Below are 17,841 nucleotides of genomic sequence, written 5' to 3' on the forward strand. Positions count from 1 at the left end.
ATGTTGAAATTGAAATGGCATTGCACTTGGCTTGATTGAAGGAATGCAAGGGTGCTTCATTTTGGGCATTCAGTTATACAGTTGAAAATGTTACATGCATGAACGCATTTCCAACTTTGACCCATTGGTGGCGCTAGAGTGCTCCAGGCACAGTGTGCCAAATTTCAAACTGTTGACCACAGGTAACTAGGGGCTGCCATAGACTCCAACGGCGGAAGGAGGAAGAAAATAAAGATGATGATTAATAAGAATATATAGTAACACAATGGGTGCCTATCCAGCTTTGCTGCCTCGCCACCATTGAGATCACAAGCAACATATCAAAAAAACGAATGTAAGTAACTTTGACATTTATTTTATATAAAATTGGAGCATCTGGTACATGTACATGTGTTTTCATAAACAAAAGTACAATGAAACAAGTAAAACTGACTTCTCGGCTTCAGTGAGTTTCGGACATTTAAGTTAGTAGATGAAATGCAAAAGGCACTATTTTATGTCATTCCAGTTCTGAGACACAGGGGCAAATATAACACATTTAGTAGTGCTTGTTGCAACTAATACACAGGAAGTAGTGCAGTTATGACAAATAATATTGAAAATAGATGCATACCTTAAAACAACGTTATATTTCATTCTTTAAATGGAATGCTTGATAGCAATGCATTCAGAAAACAAAGCCATTTGGAAATTAGAAAAAGGCATTGGACAGTTAGACAATATAGACAATATGCAAAATAAACAATCCAGCATTTGATCACTGGTTTAGGAATGTCTACAAAGTAAGTTAAGGTAAACCTGTGTATAAAGCTGTATAATGGTGTTTACAAAGCACAGACATGATGGGATGTACCAAATACAGCCAAAGGCAAATGTAAAACATGAAAACAATTAAAATATTTCATGATAAAATACACTGAAAACTTCTTAAGACATGGTACTGCAAGACTGTGGTGCCATTTTTAAGCGAACAGGCACTAGTAACAAAATGGTCACCCGAAAGAGTAAACCTGCATATGCATGTGTCATGAAGGCCATTAAGTGTGTACAGCAACTGTCAACAAGAACTTGACAGAAATAATAACCCTCTAACCACCTAGCAAAGTACACCATTTGCTTACACTGATGTTCATGCCTGTGCACAAACTATGGCAGTCTTTTATCACTGGCGTTTCCAACACCAAAAACTCTCACAAACACACGCTCTTCTACTTATTGGACTTAAATGGAATGGATCACTAGATCAGGCAAGGTCATTGGTTAAGCAGACCTTACACAAACCTGAAAAGGAATGGCTTTCACTGTTGACACATAGTATAACAAGCACTGACCATACAAGCTTTGTTGTCAACACTGGCAGACAAATTAAGACACTTAGAGAAGAACTAGCTGGAATTTAACTGCAAACTGGTTGGAAGTAACAAACTAATTATGGTTCAAGTTAACAATATTTGTGGTGGTAATTTACAAAAAGTCAGTAGCAAGTCTAACATTCTTTGGGTGTTTTCATGCCTTGGTGTGACACTAATATGCACGGTATCTGCATACAAGATATGCATTGGTCAAATTCGCCAAAGGTTTAACAGTGATAAATCTGAAATTAAAGTTTGACAACCAAAGCTAAAAAAAAAAATAAAAAAAAATGCAATATATATAAAAGAAATACACACATCTTTTAAAATTATAATTACAAAGGTGGCCTTAAAAGCAGAGAAAAACAAATATAAAATTTGCAAAATTTGTCTGAGTGTTAAGTTTAAAACAAGGATTGCCTGTTTTACTTTTCTGAGGCGTTATGATACTCTCACCTTCCCACGGTATCATATTCCGATGTTGAAGTAACTATTTGCAATTGTTTCTTAATAAATTACAGGCAAGCACAACATTTATGTACAATAAAATTCTGTTCACATTGCTCTGTGGTCAAATTTCTCATTCCTATCTACTGTCATTATTCAACATTAGTACTGGTATTTACAAGAAACTGTTAGATATACTGCAACCCAGAGGATACAGCCACTATAGCAATACCTTCATAGTGACCTAGTGAGATGCTAATAGTGCGCAAGACCAACACTACGAGCATCCAAAATTATATGGCCAATCATATCAATCTTCCAGCCAAATGACTTACATTGTAAGATCTAGTTATCTAGACTGCTAAGGTCTCTACATATATAACTTGACACAGACATGCAACTTATAAACCACAATGCATCACATTTTAAAACAAAACCATCAAAAGCAGTACTCCATCCAAAAGCAGCGAACAATGACTCCTATAGGCCGGTCCCCGTCTGGTCTCGTGTCGATTATTTAGTTTTTGCGGATGTCAGCGTAGACCACTGGCTCCATCTTGTGGAAGTTTGCGTTCTTGGGGCCAGAATGATCGAGCTGAGCATAAATCACCGGTCCTGGAAATCAGAAATACATTTGAGAAAAAGACATCCATTGCTGACACACCGCTAATAGACTTCAAATGCCTTTTATGTTGCCGTAAAAGAGGACGGACCATTACAACCCATTACACCAGATTCTAGGAGAGGACAAAGATATTCCCAGTCACCAGCAATGAGAAACACCACATGTAAAAAATATGAAGCCACCTTTACATTCCCTCCCTCTAAAAAATGCAGCAATTTGTTTGTGTTTGACAGGAACAAGTGAACAAGCATAGGGACAGAAGCAGACCACGGGACCCGGGGACAAGAACCGGAGGGGCAGCAGGACTGGAGTACTCCTACCTGGACCGGAGCAGATGGGCTGCTACACCGTGAACTCTCCATACTGGATTCTGGAACCTTCTTTCCTGGACGCAGGTTTTGGGAGCTAATGGTCTCATTGGAGTTGCAGCTAGTTTGAGTAGCGATTTTGCCAAGTATCGTGTTTGTGTTGGCAGTATTGGGATGGATTTCATTTTGAGAGGTTTCAGGAAGCAATTGCACATAGCACATGGCAGATTCACACACACACACACACAAGCAACCACAAGCACACGCACGCAAAGATGGAGATAAAACACAAGATGACATGAGAAAGGAGCGATCAGAAATGGGAAGTATTCACTGTACTTGAATGGACATGTATTCTAAATAAGACAACAACAACAAAAAAAAAAAATCAAGATTGTCACACACAATTACAGTTTGAATACAAATGACTGCATGTAGAGTACATTCTACACAGTCTCTGATTTGGTACCTTTTTTTAAATTAAATAACAGTGTGAACTGCTTCTGACTGGGAGTGACTAACTTTAAGCAATACATTCTACTACAATGGTCAGGCACTTTCATATAGACTTTAAGTCCCTGCTAAAACAACAGCCCTACGGTAAATTTGAAAAAAAAAAAAAAATGAAATGCTAATAGGTTCAAATGATGATTTTGCTATATGACCGTTTTCAAAAGTGAAAATTGAGGAAAAGCAAAGTGACACAACAGGGATGAGTTGTTAGCAATGAAAGTGAGGAGGGTGTTAGGTGAAAGCCATGCTCGACGCTGCCGAAGCCTCAGAACATTGCGGTTTCTTTGCTGTTTTTTTTATTGTAATGTCGGGTTGACTCATCTTAGACTGCATGGATGGAAGTGGAAAGCAGACCAAAACACTTATTTAATGCTAGCAAACAAAGTTTGCTTTGTGTGGAGAGCTAAAGCTTGCTTTGTGTGTGATTTTACACAGGTGACTGTTGTTGAAGATGACACTACTTGACGTCTCTTTTACCAATGCATATTGTGCAACCTGGTCTATATCCAAATCACTTCCATCTTCTGAAATAAAAGGCTTGAATGCTCTCTCCCTTTCTTGCCACAAAATAAACGTTTGCTGCTTCTTAGTATTTGCAGTGAATATTTAGTATTGGACTTCTCATGAGTACTGGTGGATCTGCACCGCAACGATGGCTGTGTGCTTAACGTCAAATTCAAATGGGTGTGCGTACCCATATTTGCCTGGGTTAAAAGGCATAGTCCTGCATTAGAATTCATTCCACTTTCTATTGAATGGAGCGACGTTCTCATCACGTTCCTCTAGCAGTCCCTCTAATGTGTACGTTGAAAAGACCCCTCTGATGTTCGTACACAGGTATCCTAAGTACCTGGTTTGTGTCTTATCTTAGATAAGTTAATTTCGAGTAAGTACTAAACCCCCCTAAATGAAGAGCCCTGTGGCATTGTTTTGCTCGGCGAATGAAGCCATTGAGCTCATTCTCTTAATTTTGCCAAGTGGTGCAAACGTGTTGAATTCCGTGGTGAAATAACATGTTATCTGGAGAACTAGCAAACGTGTTGAATTCCGTGGTGAAATAACATGTTATCTGGAGAACTAGCAAACGTGTTGAATTCTGTGGTAAAATAACATGTTATCTGGAGAACTAGCAAACGTGTTGAATTCTGTGGTAAAATAACATGTTATCTGGAGAACTAGCAAGCTGGCAGGCTAGCAAGCGTACAATCAGAAACAGCTAGCAAGCTAAATGAATTGGGCTTAGCAACAATGGACTCAATTATAACTAGGCAAATTATCCTTTGTCCAAAAGAAAGAAGCACTATAAGCTAAACAGGTTGGCTTCTTTTTAAACTGAACCAAATGTGTCCTCTGTGGGCTATACATGCATGCATGCCTAACTACACCTGTGGCAACCGGGGTACACGTGGGATAACGTCTTTTGAGGTGTCCCGTTATACGAAAATATTCCTCTCTATTTTCGTATAACGGGACACCTCAGCACCCATTATCCCTTACATACGGTATACTGTATTATTAGTTCTACACTTTATTTGTATTTATATGTATAGTTTATGATATATTACATGTGAAAATGTGTCAATCATCACTGGCCACATGAATCGATTACTATTCAGAGAGCAATGATTTGATTATCGGACGATTCTTGATGAGTCATGATGCATCTTGTCCTTCATGCTTTTTTTTATTCATAAACACAACCACTCAAATGTTACGTCTATTTTCCCTTTAAAATGTTTAATTAACAGCTGTTTTAAAAAATTAGGAAGACTCACATTACGAAATCTTTTCAAAGATTACCCAGCAGTGGGCCTATGTTTAAATACTAAATATTTTGTAGCCTACTGCACTGTAAATACAACTTCTATAAAAATGAAAAAATTCTACAGGTAGGTAGGCTAAAATCATTAAGTAGCAGAGCCTATATTATGTTATTCACTGTACCTGGCTAGCATCAGAAGACCCAATGGATTGTGTACAAGTAGTACATTGCCAGTATTCGTGATATCTCTATGGTTGTAGCGGTGTATTTGTTTACAATAACTGAACTTGGCAAGAGTCTTTTGGCCAGCTGTTTGACAGCCAATAGTTTGACAGACAAGGCAGAAACGCTTGTTCTCATCTGACGAGTGGTTTGAATGTTTAATGTAATGCTTATTAGTTGTCCTCCTTCTCTCCCAAACTCAAACGTGGACACTTTTCTTCCCTCCCACATAGGACCACTTTCCAATGAACCAAAGTGAATGTCTGCTGACCTACTGATGATCCCTATTAGGTGCATCTCCCACTCAGGGGAGAAAACCTGCCAGGGCTTTGAATAGTCAACCCAACATGTGACAACAACTTGCCCCAAACCCATTACCCATTCTGGCCAAATCTCAAAGCTAGTAAATGTAGTACTAACACCTCTTATCATAGAAATGTAAAAATTGTAAATCAAACCATCACATGAAAAGTGGTATGCCACAGTTTTAACTTTGGTAGGGGAGAAGCTATGTTAAACTCAGTTTCGGGTGACCTTGACTAAAAGGTAAAACAGGATGTTGACACACAATGTAGCTATTTGAGTTTTGAGATTGGGCCCCCTAGTTTTAGAGAAATGACCAGTGTGACCATCTCGTGGGTTACTTCTTCTTCTTCTCTAAGCACAAGAGGCAGGACTGACTGACGAGAAGTTCAAACCTTTACAACTATCTTAAAGAAAACTAGTACTGTGGGAATTTTACTGCAGGACTTAGCACTTTTCTGGGGCAATGTCGAGATGATCGGGGCTTTTCTGTTTTTATGTAGTTTTTTTATTTATAACTCCAACTCAGTACTTGCAGTACAGATAAGAGGCCAACTAAAAATCTATCTTTCCATTTTCATTATCAATTTCCAAGGTTTTTTTGTCTTGGCATTTCAGTTGAGTTATACAGAAAAAAACAAAAAGGCATTAACAATTGTTAGCCTATTTGTTTGCAATCAAGCAATAAGACATCAAGGGGAAGGTTCAAACACTTAGTTTCCATGCAAACGGGCTGTGAGTGAGTGTGTTGGCAAATAGAGATATTAACAACAGAGAAGATTAGAGGGCTAGTAAGGGACTGCCACTTTGACTTCACCTCGTTAACGTCACACAGAGCATGAGACATGAACAGCAGCAAGTGTCTGTGGTAGTAGTTAATTGACATGTGACCATAGGCAGTAGGCTGGAGAGAAGGCACCAAACGGCAAGATGATGCACTTCTTTTCACATCATAACAGTTCTCCCCCCCCTTATCCAATCCACTTAATAGGCTGGTTTGTATTGGACTGTGGCATTTCAGCTGAGGTCACGCTGTTGTAGCAAAGAAGCAGGGCAAAACATGCAGATGAAACGTGTACCCTTGCCAAACAAAGGATACAAAGTTAAAAGTCTGGGATAACTTATTACTGATAAAATGATACAATACTGATACAAAATCATCGTAAAACACCAGTATCACCACTATGTGACCATGAAAGGTGCTTTGCTCCTAGGAAAGACCGGCCCAACAGCCTCGGCACTGAGGTGCAGTATCAAATGAATTAACAACATGATGTGCAGAATATGCAGCAGCAAGGCAAATATGGCTAGCCTTGGCTAATTGAAGACATTTGTGTTTAGGTCTTCGACAGACAGTGCTAACATCCAAAATCACTATTAGGAATGTTGTTCTAATAATCACATGCGAGTGACATGCTGCTCTGCTCTTGGAACATGCTGGAACAGGATTGGTGGATATTATAGACACCACTGGAGTGGAGCATAACCTGCCTAATCAATGCAGGTCGTTTCACCAACACAGACTAGGATCCTAAACCTTCCAATAATGGCTTAGTGTTTTTATAAAGGCCAGGTAGCATTTCATTTTTAATGAATGTGTATTTAGTCAGGGTTTCTGCTTTCAAATTTCCAAACTTTTCCCATTACTAAGCCTAGTAACTGATTTGCTATGAATTTAGCTATAAACAGCAAAAAACCCTACGCGATCTAAAGTTTGCCTGGATTTGGCTCCCTGCGACTTCTTCCTCCTTCCAAAGATAAAACACAAACTGAACGTTGCCCACAGATGGTGCTGGGTGTGCTTAAAGAATGGGGACCTCCAGGGAACTTTCCGAGCGTGGCAGGAGTGTTGGGAGCTGTATATCGCTGCTCAAGGTGACTACCTCCAAGCGAATGGCAGCCAACACTTTTATAGGCTTTTTGATAGATAGCAGCTCATATACAGACTCCTCATAGGCCCAACACACAGTGTGTTCTCCTCTGGTCACTTCACAAGACACAGCTCACACAGGGGAACGAGATGCATGCGTCTGCGTCACTTCATGAGACACGGCTCACACAGGGGAACGAGATGCATGCGTCTGCGTCACTTCATGAGACACAGCTCACACAGGGGAACGAGATGCATGCGTCTACGTCACTTCATGAGACACAGCTCACAGAGGGGAACCAGATGCATGCGTCTGCGTCACTGAAACACGTCACTTCATGAGACACAGCTCACAGAGGGGAACCAGATGCATGCGTCTACGTCACTGAAACACCTGCAACCACCATGGGGCAGGGGAGGGGCTCTAGAACTCACTGCCTACAGTGCCCCCCCCCCCCTCATAACTAGTTGCCCCCCCCCCCCCTCATAACTACAGGCTCATCCTCTCCTCTCCTCTCCTCTCCCATCCTCTCTCCCATCCTCTCTCCATCCTCTCCTCTCCTCATCCTTTCCTCTCCAGACGGCCAGCACACTACAGGCTCATCCTCTCCTCTCCTCTCCAGACGGCCAGCACACTACAGCCTCTCCTCTCCAGACGGCCAGCACACTACAGCCTCTCCTCTCCTCTCCAGACGGCCAGCACACTACAGCCTCTCCTCTCCTCTCCAGACGGCCAGCACACTACAGGCTAGGCCAGATTCTCTGGACACCTGCCTCAGGGCTGCAGTACACCTAGGGGTTGATTGGTCAGTAGCCCCTGCACCACCATAAAGGAATTGGATGGATGGCAAACTCCTCCCCGAGATGCAGTCTTTATCCTGGCATGGAATTCCACCCTTCCCTGACTAAGTTGATGATGTCACTGCTATGCGTCAGCAACATGGGACAGATCCTACTCAGCTCGAGGCCCAACTTTAGGCTTCCATCTGTTCCAGAACATGGAAACAACCAACAAATGTGCCTGGCATCAATGCCCCAGTGTTGAGCAGTCCCTAGCTAGCTATCTGGCACCATCCATGAACAATGGCATTAGACCTGCCCGTCTTGCCCAGTGAGCGGACGGATTTTCGACTGCTATACTGGATAAAGCGTTGTTTGCGCAGTAAAACCGTCGTTTTGCGAACAGGGCCTGGTGGCATGTAGGCTTTGCCTATGGGGTTTCACTGGGCAAGACGCAGGTTGCTTTATAGCCTTTTCACATTCACCTTTTCAACATCTCCATATGTGAGCTGTGTCTCACGAAGTGACCGAAGGGGAACGTCCAGTCTCTTTGAAACCTCAGTTCTCAGAGGGACCGAAGGAGAACGTCCAGTTTCTTTGAAACCTCAGTTCTCAGAGGGACCGAAGTGAGACAGCTTAGAGCAGCCTTTTAGACACCCACTGTGCCTCACGTTTTGGTAGGAGCACTTTGAAAAAATTTCAACTCCGAGCAGAAAAGTGCCGGTTCTGACTTAATGCTGGACTGATTTTGATCTTTAATTGTCTTAAGTACAAATTTGGACTTATACAGGTCTAAAAATCCAGACATTTCCCTTTAATAGCAACGTCACAGCTGATTCAGTGGTTGCCTAGCAACAACAGCACAACAAACTGCTCTTTTTTAAATAGTAGGCTTCAACAAAAAAGGCAGTGCGGTGCCCCTCACGTTTTTGCAACCCTGAAAGTGCTATGAATGACGGCAACATTTTGCTAAATGATTTGGTGTGAAATAAACTTGGGTCTCACAGCGTTATTGGTCAAAACCAAGTGATGGTTGTGTTTAGCTGTTTGAGCACATATAATATAAAATACCAAGGCCATTATTGGAAGGCTGAAGGACTCTTTGGCTAAACCTGCCCTACACCTGGCTTTCAGCAACAGATAACTCAGAGCAATATTTGTAACATACTTCCCAGCCCCCATCAGGAAATAGCTTTTTTTGAAATAGCTTACCCATCATAGTCACGACTTGGCCCCTGCCTCCTTATCATCAAATAAGTGACAACGGCAATGATAACGAGGCATATAACAGCTGCTATCACTCCAACAGCAATAATAGCTGGGCTGCTTTGAGGTAGGGACTCTGAAAAATAAAGATCAATGGTGTTAGAAGACTACTCAGAGAAAGACACAACATCTACAACTAATGCCAACTGTACTGAAAGACAGCATTCAGTCACTTATTTTCTACATTGATACATGCATCACAGTTACCAGGATTTATACAGGCCTTTGAGAGGTATTCCCAATATTCTGTGAACATAAACAAGACAATAATTATATTGGACTCACCTTTCATAACAACCCTAACTTTTATTTGTGATGCAGATCCTGTAATATCTGGTGGATTTTTCACATCACACTGGTATGTGCCATTGTCACTAAACTGCATCTGAGCAACTTCGATTGATGCATCTTTTCTGTTCAGGTCCCCTGCCCAAACTACTCGTTTTTGAAACTGAGCAAGAGATCCTGGGTATGAATTGCCGCCGGTATAATAGAAGAACTGCAAAGAGCAAAAAAATTGAACAGTTATAAGGCATTGTTGGAACCTCTACTTACTTGATCTTGAAATCACAACCCAACACACCGAGCAAAATTGCACTTTAGTTACTCTGGAGAGATTTTAATGTAAACAATACATGTTATGCCTATGCTAGTATTTATATACAATATATATATTATTGTTGCCACCACCGACTTTTCTGTTTTTCATTTTTCTGTTCCTACTTCTTACCCCTGTAACAGTAACCCTATTAGCAGACAGTTTACCCACTAAGCTTGTTTTGTATATGTATCATACCATATAATGTTTGTGTGTATATATATATATATATATATATATATATATATATATATAAATGTACATTTACCTAATGCTGCTTAAGGTTCACTACTGATTAACGGGGGGGGGGGTTTTCCTTGCCCCTCTTGCCATTGTGCTTGCTCTAAGGGGCTCCAGGCACTGGGCTCTGTAAAGCGCCTTAAGACAATTTGATTGTTTTGGCGCTATATAACTAAAATTGAACTTAAAGTGAATGACACTATGTCCTAACAGCATCTGACCATTCGACTAGTGCAACGAATTGTGTCACATCAGTGGCTTTCTGTTTCCATTGAAATTGATGACACGCATGTCCTTCACGTCATCTTAGAACTAGGGAGGAATCCATTACCGGTCTCAAGGACTGCTTTGTCTTGTGTTGCACTTGCTTGATGTTTGAAAGTGTTAGGAAAGTGGTTGACTCGCTAGTTTGTCATAAACAAAGTAAGCAAATTTCAACAGGTTTGGCTAGCAAGACATCTCGTTAGCGATGTTAGCAAGCTTGTTATAACACGCTTGGACATTGATGCTAGTAGTAAGTGGTCTCGCGTTGGCTTCTTTGTAATGTTATTGCTACGTTGGCTAGCTTGCCTAACACAGTCAAACATCAAGCAAGTGCAACACAAGACAAAGCAAGACAGCAACTAAGTTACTGAATAGTCCAGCAGAAAGTAAGCCCCCTAGCTGGCAGCTCCAGAAACTCCATAGTGTTACTTTAATGCACATTTTATGGTTTTCATATGTTTACATAATGTTATTATGCAAACACAAAGTGCATTGTGCAGCTAAATTTGTGGTTTTCAATATAAAAATGTTTCAGTACTTGAGCGACTGAACCCCCAACCACTCCGATGTGCCGGTTGGGACCTTAGATAGTAGCCTCCGCCATCGGTGTGTGAATGGGTAGATGTCTAAGGGATTAATCTGTAAAGCGCTTTGAGTACTAGGAGTATAAAAGCTCTACATAAATGCAGTCCATTTACCACTTACTAATAACTGTCCTAATACATTTTCATCTCTAGTTAGAACCCAATTGGTGAGCTATAACTGCTTAAAATGTTTTTTTCCATTTGCCAATGCGAGCATCAAATAAATAATCAGAACCAGTTAGGACATAACTGAAACAATTAAATCTATCTGATTCAGTCACTGTTGCTCACTCGCATCAGATGCTATTTGGACACGGTAAGAGTTCAGGTAATAAGGCACATATTGTGACACACCCATTCTGAATAAATAAGAACATATTATGCACATTCTAAAGTAAGAACGGTACTCCAAACAAAAAATGTGGGTTATCAAGAGAAATTCCCAAATCCTTGACAAACAACTGCACCATTTTACAGGTAACAATATTCGTAGTATACCTTGCTCAAAGAGCACACAATATCCTTCAGAAAGTCAGAGGAGAAATGTGCTAAGATTGAAAAAATGTGTGCCAATCTTACTGGAAGTTGTTTTGTCTGAAGCTCCTTCCGGTGTGAACGACCAAGTAACCGAAGCTCCACTGCTGACAACTTCTTTTGATTTGAAAGAACATTTAAGTATTCCTGTGGTCCCATTTTCAAAGAGCGCGTCCTCTGGTGCATACACCTCAATAGCAGTGACCAAAAGTGTACCTGAGGATAACAGTTAGGCAATTCAAAAAGTGTTAGAAATACTGTGTATTGTTTTCGAGACAAAACAAAAACACCAGGAACATCTAAATTCAGTGCTGAAAGTTACTACCAATTAGAACCAGTAAGTCAGTGAATCAATAAATAAAGATGTACAACAGCTTAGTTATTTCACTGTTTTACAGATCAACAACAAAATATTGCCATGCTTGTCTTTGACTCCCTTTCTTTCAATAATGTACCCTATTTGGTCAGTCTCAGATATGACCTTCTGGTGAGACTGGTGTTTTTGGAGTACGATTAAGACTGCATTTGTAACAGGATTTCTTCAAAATATTGCAGTTAAATTTGTAGTCATTCTGAAGTTTTATGTTTGTGATTTTCAGGAGGAAATCTCTATGATTAGACCTATAACATGTTTTTGCATTATAATCATTCATCATTAAGAGGGACCTGTAACATGACCTCCAGTCATGTAGGCCAATAGATAACTGTTACCCTCTGGTAGGCTCCATAGACATCACATTAGACATATACAATGTTACTTAGTTACTCTAAAATGATTTAAATCATTGATCTAGTATGCCAGAAAGCAGTCTAGGTAATGAATGGCTGCTGTTTGACCATGGCCCAATTCACTTTACTTGAACACAAAAATGTCTTCTGTATATCCATTTCAATTTGAACTAGCCAACTTAGCCAGCAGAAAATTATCCATAATATCATCCACATCAAAATGCATAAAAATGTAAGTGATCTGAGGGTTGAGGAGACTACAGTAAGCTTATGGATGAAACACATTGTGTAATAGCGCCAGTCTTAATACATAATAAGCCTCCTTAAAAATAATAAGCCTACTACTACAGAGAAAGAGAGACACACACACACACACACACACACACCTACTACTACTACAGAGAATGAGACATACAGGGAGAGAGAAAGACAGACACACAAACAAACACAAACAAACACACACACACACGCGCACACACACACACACACACACACACACACAAACAATTCGCCCGAGAATTTGACGATTCGTTTTCCCCCCTAACCTTTACAGCGATTTTCCTAATATAGTAATAGAGGTTGCCTCCGCATTTGAAAACATGACGTTCTGGGAGATTCAGGTGATATGGAGTGTTGATGGCAGGTATATGAAAACATGACGTTCCTGGGAGATTCAGGTGATATGGAGTGTTAATGGCAGGTATATGGACCTGTTGCAAATGCAAATACTGTGTGGAATATTCCGTTTTTTGGAGGAAGTTCATGAAAACTCAAGTAGGAAGTGTTGCAGTAGTGATGGCTGAAAAATACGCTAGATATTCCATTAAGAATCAGTAATTTCTAGATAACAGTATTTTACAATGTCAACTGTTATTTCTATAACAGGATTTTATTTGCCATCAAGGAAATTGCGTATGTAGCAACCGCAAACCGATTCCAGACAGCTAGTTGCACCACCTCAAATAAACGAATTGTTTTCTTCAAATCAGAAACAAAATAGATAAATTGGCAAGTTGTCTGAAATGCACATTGCTAACCAAAAGGAGGGAAAGAAGTTTATAATATTTGTACATTCAGAGATATTCCTTCGGCATGAAGGAACCCCTCCTAAACGCCTCTCTGATATTTACAGGGTTCCAAATTGTCCTTCATTCTCTAATCTGTCAGAAAGACAAACAGCCTGCAGATTTCTCTGTCATTGATACCAGTCACAGTTTAGAGCTAAAAACTCTTATTTTGGTTTTATCAGACAAGGCCTCCAAGTTCAATGAAGCTGGAAAACCTGTTCCTGAATCCAATAAATGAGTCATACGTGGTCTGTGGTAGACTGTGTGGAATAAAATAAATAAATAAATTATAAGAAATAAATATTAGACATACTTCATTGCCTTGTCTCTTTTGAAGATACCATTTGGGATCTACCATCCTTGATGTGTACCGTCTACCAATTCATTACACAGTTCAAAAAACCAACCAGGCATAAAAAGTTAGCCACTATGTAGGCACAGATTCAGATCAGGGAAGCTGCATTGTTGAACACACAACAGGTTACTTTGTGATTCAGCATTTGGAGTGGCACGTTTATTCTCCCCTTTTCATCCCCGTACTCTCGTGGACGGACAGATAGGGTAAGTCCCAATACATGTGGTGTTTTGCTTTCAAACCAGGGTGGGCCATATTAACATGCCTAAACTGAAGGAACACAATGCACAAATCAGGGTTTGTTCAGAATAACAAATGCTTCAATTTAGCTTCATGCGGCAGGTTGATGTTTAGTCCTAGGCATCTTATGGCAGATAAAGGGCGGAGATGGGTTAACAAAACGTTAATAACAATTTCCAATTTGTCACTTTCAAACATGTTGGTGTTCATAAAGCTTGTGGTTTTCATCCATCCGACAGTGTGAGGGTAGAAACATGGTCTAGTACGCCTGGTATTAAACTGCTCGATTAGTAGTAAATAATTGTAACATGGCCTAATTGGGGAACGAGACCAAAAACAAATAAATCAGGCAGGACAATTTGTTTAGCAGCCACAATACATTTAATCTAACCAGTTACGTTAACTAGCTAGCAGCCAAGAGGTGCTAGCTGATGTCACATACATTTGTAACGACCGTGCTGTAAAACGTGTTCTTACATTTTCACAGAGTTTCGGCCGGATCACAAAACTACATAGTGGATAACCTAGACGGCTAGTGGAAACGGCAGGTGTGTTTATCGGTCTCATGTCCACCACACATGCATCAACATTTGGGGTTTCATGATCTTATAGGGAAGTAACCAACAAAACTCCACCTTAAAAAGCATATCGTTACCTATAACCATACACCAAGGTAAAAACCTGCATAACGTGCATTAAAATTAACACAAAAACCACTACGCAATTTCAGAATAGATAGTGGGTGGTCCTAAGCTGCATCCAGCACGGGGTGCGATAGAGATGGGGCTGACTTTTCTTTTGGTACCCACTCCGGCAGTCCACTAGATTTATTTTACAATCACTGGCTAGAATGCTAGTTAGCTAACTTAGCACATTAGCACCCTTGCTAGCCAGTTCAGTTAGAGAACGTTGTAACCAAACCAACCAAAATGTAAGACTGGCGCTAACAAAAGACGGTGATTTAACGATATGTTTCTTTACAGCGACATGTGCACTGTTAGCTAACGTTACCAAAGACAATGTTGCATTATAACGTTACTATCGCTAAGTTCCACGGACCGGTTGATTGCTAACGTTGGCTTAACAGACCAGCACTTCGGTTCTTAATAACGTTGGTGAATGTCGCGACTTGTTCATTAGCACCTAGACTAATCATGAAAAACCGCAAGAAAAGCCTGAAACGACATTCATGGCAACGAACTAGAAGGTAAATGCACTTGGCTAATATTAGCAGAAACAGCGTTTGACCTAAGGTTACTTCAGTTAGCCTGTTTCTTAGCCTGCTAACGTTAGTTAGAAAAGTATTGTGCTTACCGGAGAGTAAATATACTATGACTCCACATAGTAAGAGACTGTAATGTCTTCTGCTTATGAATCTAAGAATCCATATTTTTGTAACCATATAGTAATACAAACTGCAATCAGATTTCGAGGCTGTGACATTAACAGATACCCTAACTGTCGTTAACGTTACCTCTTCAATGTTTTCTACGCTTCCGTATTTTCCTCAGGCTAGATGGGCGGGGCATGTGACGCAAGACGTTATAGGAATCTATTATCTTTGAGTATATCTAGGGATAAGTTCAGATAAGATCAGATTGTAGTGAACCTTACATAGGGTTTCTCACTCTGCGACAGACGGCATCATCACGAAGTAGGAGAGATCAGGTTATGTTGTCACACTTATCAGTTTTTCTCACAATGACTGCAAACATTACATCATCATAATGTTGACAAGTGTTGGAAACATTAACCTGAGAGTGTTAACTGAGTATGTTATGACAGGGTCAAATGTTTAGGCTGCTACACCACTACCATCGTCAGCCGAGGGCATCAGTCCTAGTGTCTCAACCCCCTAGCTCAGTGCACTCTCAAGATGGGGGGGGGGGGCGCAGTAGTGATCAGTCACTGGGTGTCTGGGATTGGTCTCCAGCAATCACCGTCTCTCCTCATCCACACCCAAAAGGATGCTCACTCTGCAGCCACGGAGATCTTCTGCACTTGCAGTTGTCAGTGCAGTAGTCACCCCCAAGAGCACTAAACATCCACCATGCTGATTGGACCGGGAAGGCCTTGGCTTCCCATCTCGACTGGGAAAATAGCCATGTTTGCTAGCCTTGCTGACAGCAGTTGGCCATCATCAAGGTGACATGCTTCGATCTTTTCCTCTCTTGGGCTTCCTAGCAGCTGTCTTCCCATGGCACAGTACATTCTATAAAAAATGATCCTCTTGGTCCTGGGTGACCACAGGATGATGTCAGACCTCTGTGCTGTTGTTACAATGTCTGTGAATGTGAGCTGTTCTGTTTGTCCAAATCAGCCACCATCCTCCAGTCATGACATGGCACAGGATGCCCCTGTTTTCCCCTTCTGGCTCTTTCCCTGGTCCACGCCCCCCCTCCCTCACGAACACCAAGGACACGCCCCTCCCTCACGAACACCATGGACACAGGTCTCTGTCCTCACGAACACCATGGACACAGGTCTCTGATTGGTTGCCTCACGAACACCAAGGACACAGTCTCTGTCCTCACGAACACCATGGACACAGGTCTCTGTCCTCACGAACACCATGGACACAGGTCTCTGTCCTCACGAACACCATGGACACAGGTCTCTGTCCTCACGAACACCATGGACACAGGTCTCTGTCCTCACGAACACCAAGGACACAGTCTCTGTCCTCACGAACACCATGGACACAGGTCTCTGTCCTCACGAACACCATGGACACAGGTCTCTGTCCTCACGAACACCAAGGACACAGTCTCTGTCCTCACGAACACCATGGACACAGGTCTCTGTCCTCACGAACACCATGGACACAGTCTCTGTCCTCACGAACACCATGGACACAGGTCTCTGTCCTCACGAACACCATGGACACAGGTCTCTGTCCTCACGAACACCATGGACACAGGTCTCTGATTGGTCGCCTTGCCTTGCCTTTCCTCTTGCATCTTCAGCAGGCAGCAAGTTCTCGGAGGACCTGGGGCGTAGACACACAAGAAGGCGTACACCACTCTCTAAGCAAACTTTGGGATTTATAAAAAGCAAGCTTGATAGGGAGACTATGCGGTCCTCCACAGACACTTTGATCCATGCGTACACACATGAACTGAAGAAAGGAGAAACTGCGACTCCAATGGCAGAGGCCTGAAGCTCGAGAAATGCTTTGAAATTCATACCATTCTGAAAATATTCGAAACATGTCGAAATATTAGCTCTCCCATATAATATATAAAGAGCAAACACAAACACACAAAAAAAACATTATTTAGTATAATAAATGAGATATCTGAACCCCTCAAATATGCTGTACATATAATCGGGATTCATATTTAATTGGATCTGCAGTGGTGGCCCTTGTTGGCTCTGGCATACGAGCCCGACGATGGGTTTGTGCCTGAGTGTGCCTTCCATAGACATAGTATACATGTATAGTGTATACTATGTCTATGGTGCCTTCTGCTTGTGCTACTGCTTCGGATGCAGACCACTTCCTTCCTGTCTTGATCGTGAGAATTCCAGCCTTGTGGACATAAAAGTAACCAACCGGCATTTCTAAACAAAATATGGAAAATCAGCAGCAGTAAAAATAATGATGGCAGACTAAGGGCCTTTTTTACAGCAAAAGCATCTGGCAGAAACAGCCTGCCTTGGGCGGGTTATCTTAAACTCTGGTGATAAAGTAAACTTTTCACTTAGGCGTGGATCTTGGATATATAGGCGTGGTGACATATTCCTCCCTTTGCATGCGCCAATCACAAACCATCACTGCC

General features: G+C 41.3%; 1 protein-coding gene across 1 annotated transcript; it reads right to left on the bottom strand.

Moving 5' to 3' along the window:
• Positions 1-335: 335 nt before the first annotated feature.
• Positions 336-17,621, bottom strand: LOC105896793 (myelin protein zero-like protein 1). Its single transcript, XM_031572773.2, has 10 exons — positions 17,525-17,621; positions 16,963-17,048; positions 16,810-16,921; positions 16,467-16,650; positions 15,374-15,435; positions 11,714-11,884; positions 9,734-9,946; positions 9,395-9,524; positions 2,745-2,853; positions 336-2,415 (listed from the first exon to the last, which is right to left on the bottom strand). The coding sequence occupies exons 1-10, from the start codon at positions 17,619-17,621 to the stop codon at positions 2,317-2,319; spliced, it is 1,263 nt and encodes a 420-aa protein (XP_031428633.1). The 3' UTR covers positions 336-2,316.
• Between the last annotated feature and the right edge of the window lie 220 nt (positions 17,622-17,841).

This window comes from Clupea harengus, chromosome 8 (assembly GCF_900700415.2).
Source record: "Clupea harengus chromosome 8, Ch_v2.0.2, whole genome shotgun sequence".
NCBI classification, from domain to species: Eukaryota; Metazoa; Chordata; class Actinopteri; order Clupeiformes; family Clupeidae; genus Clupea; species Clupea harengus.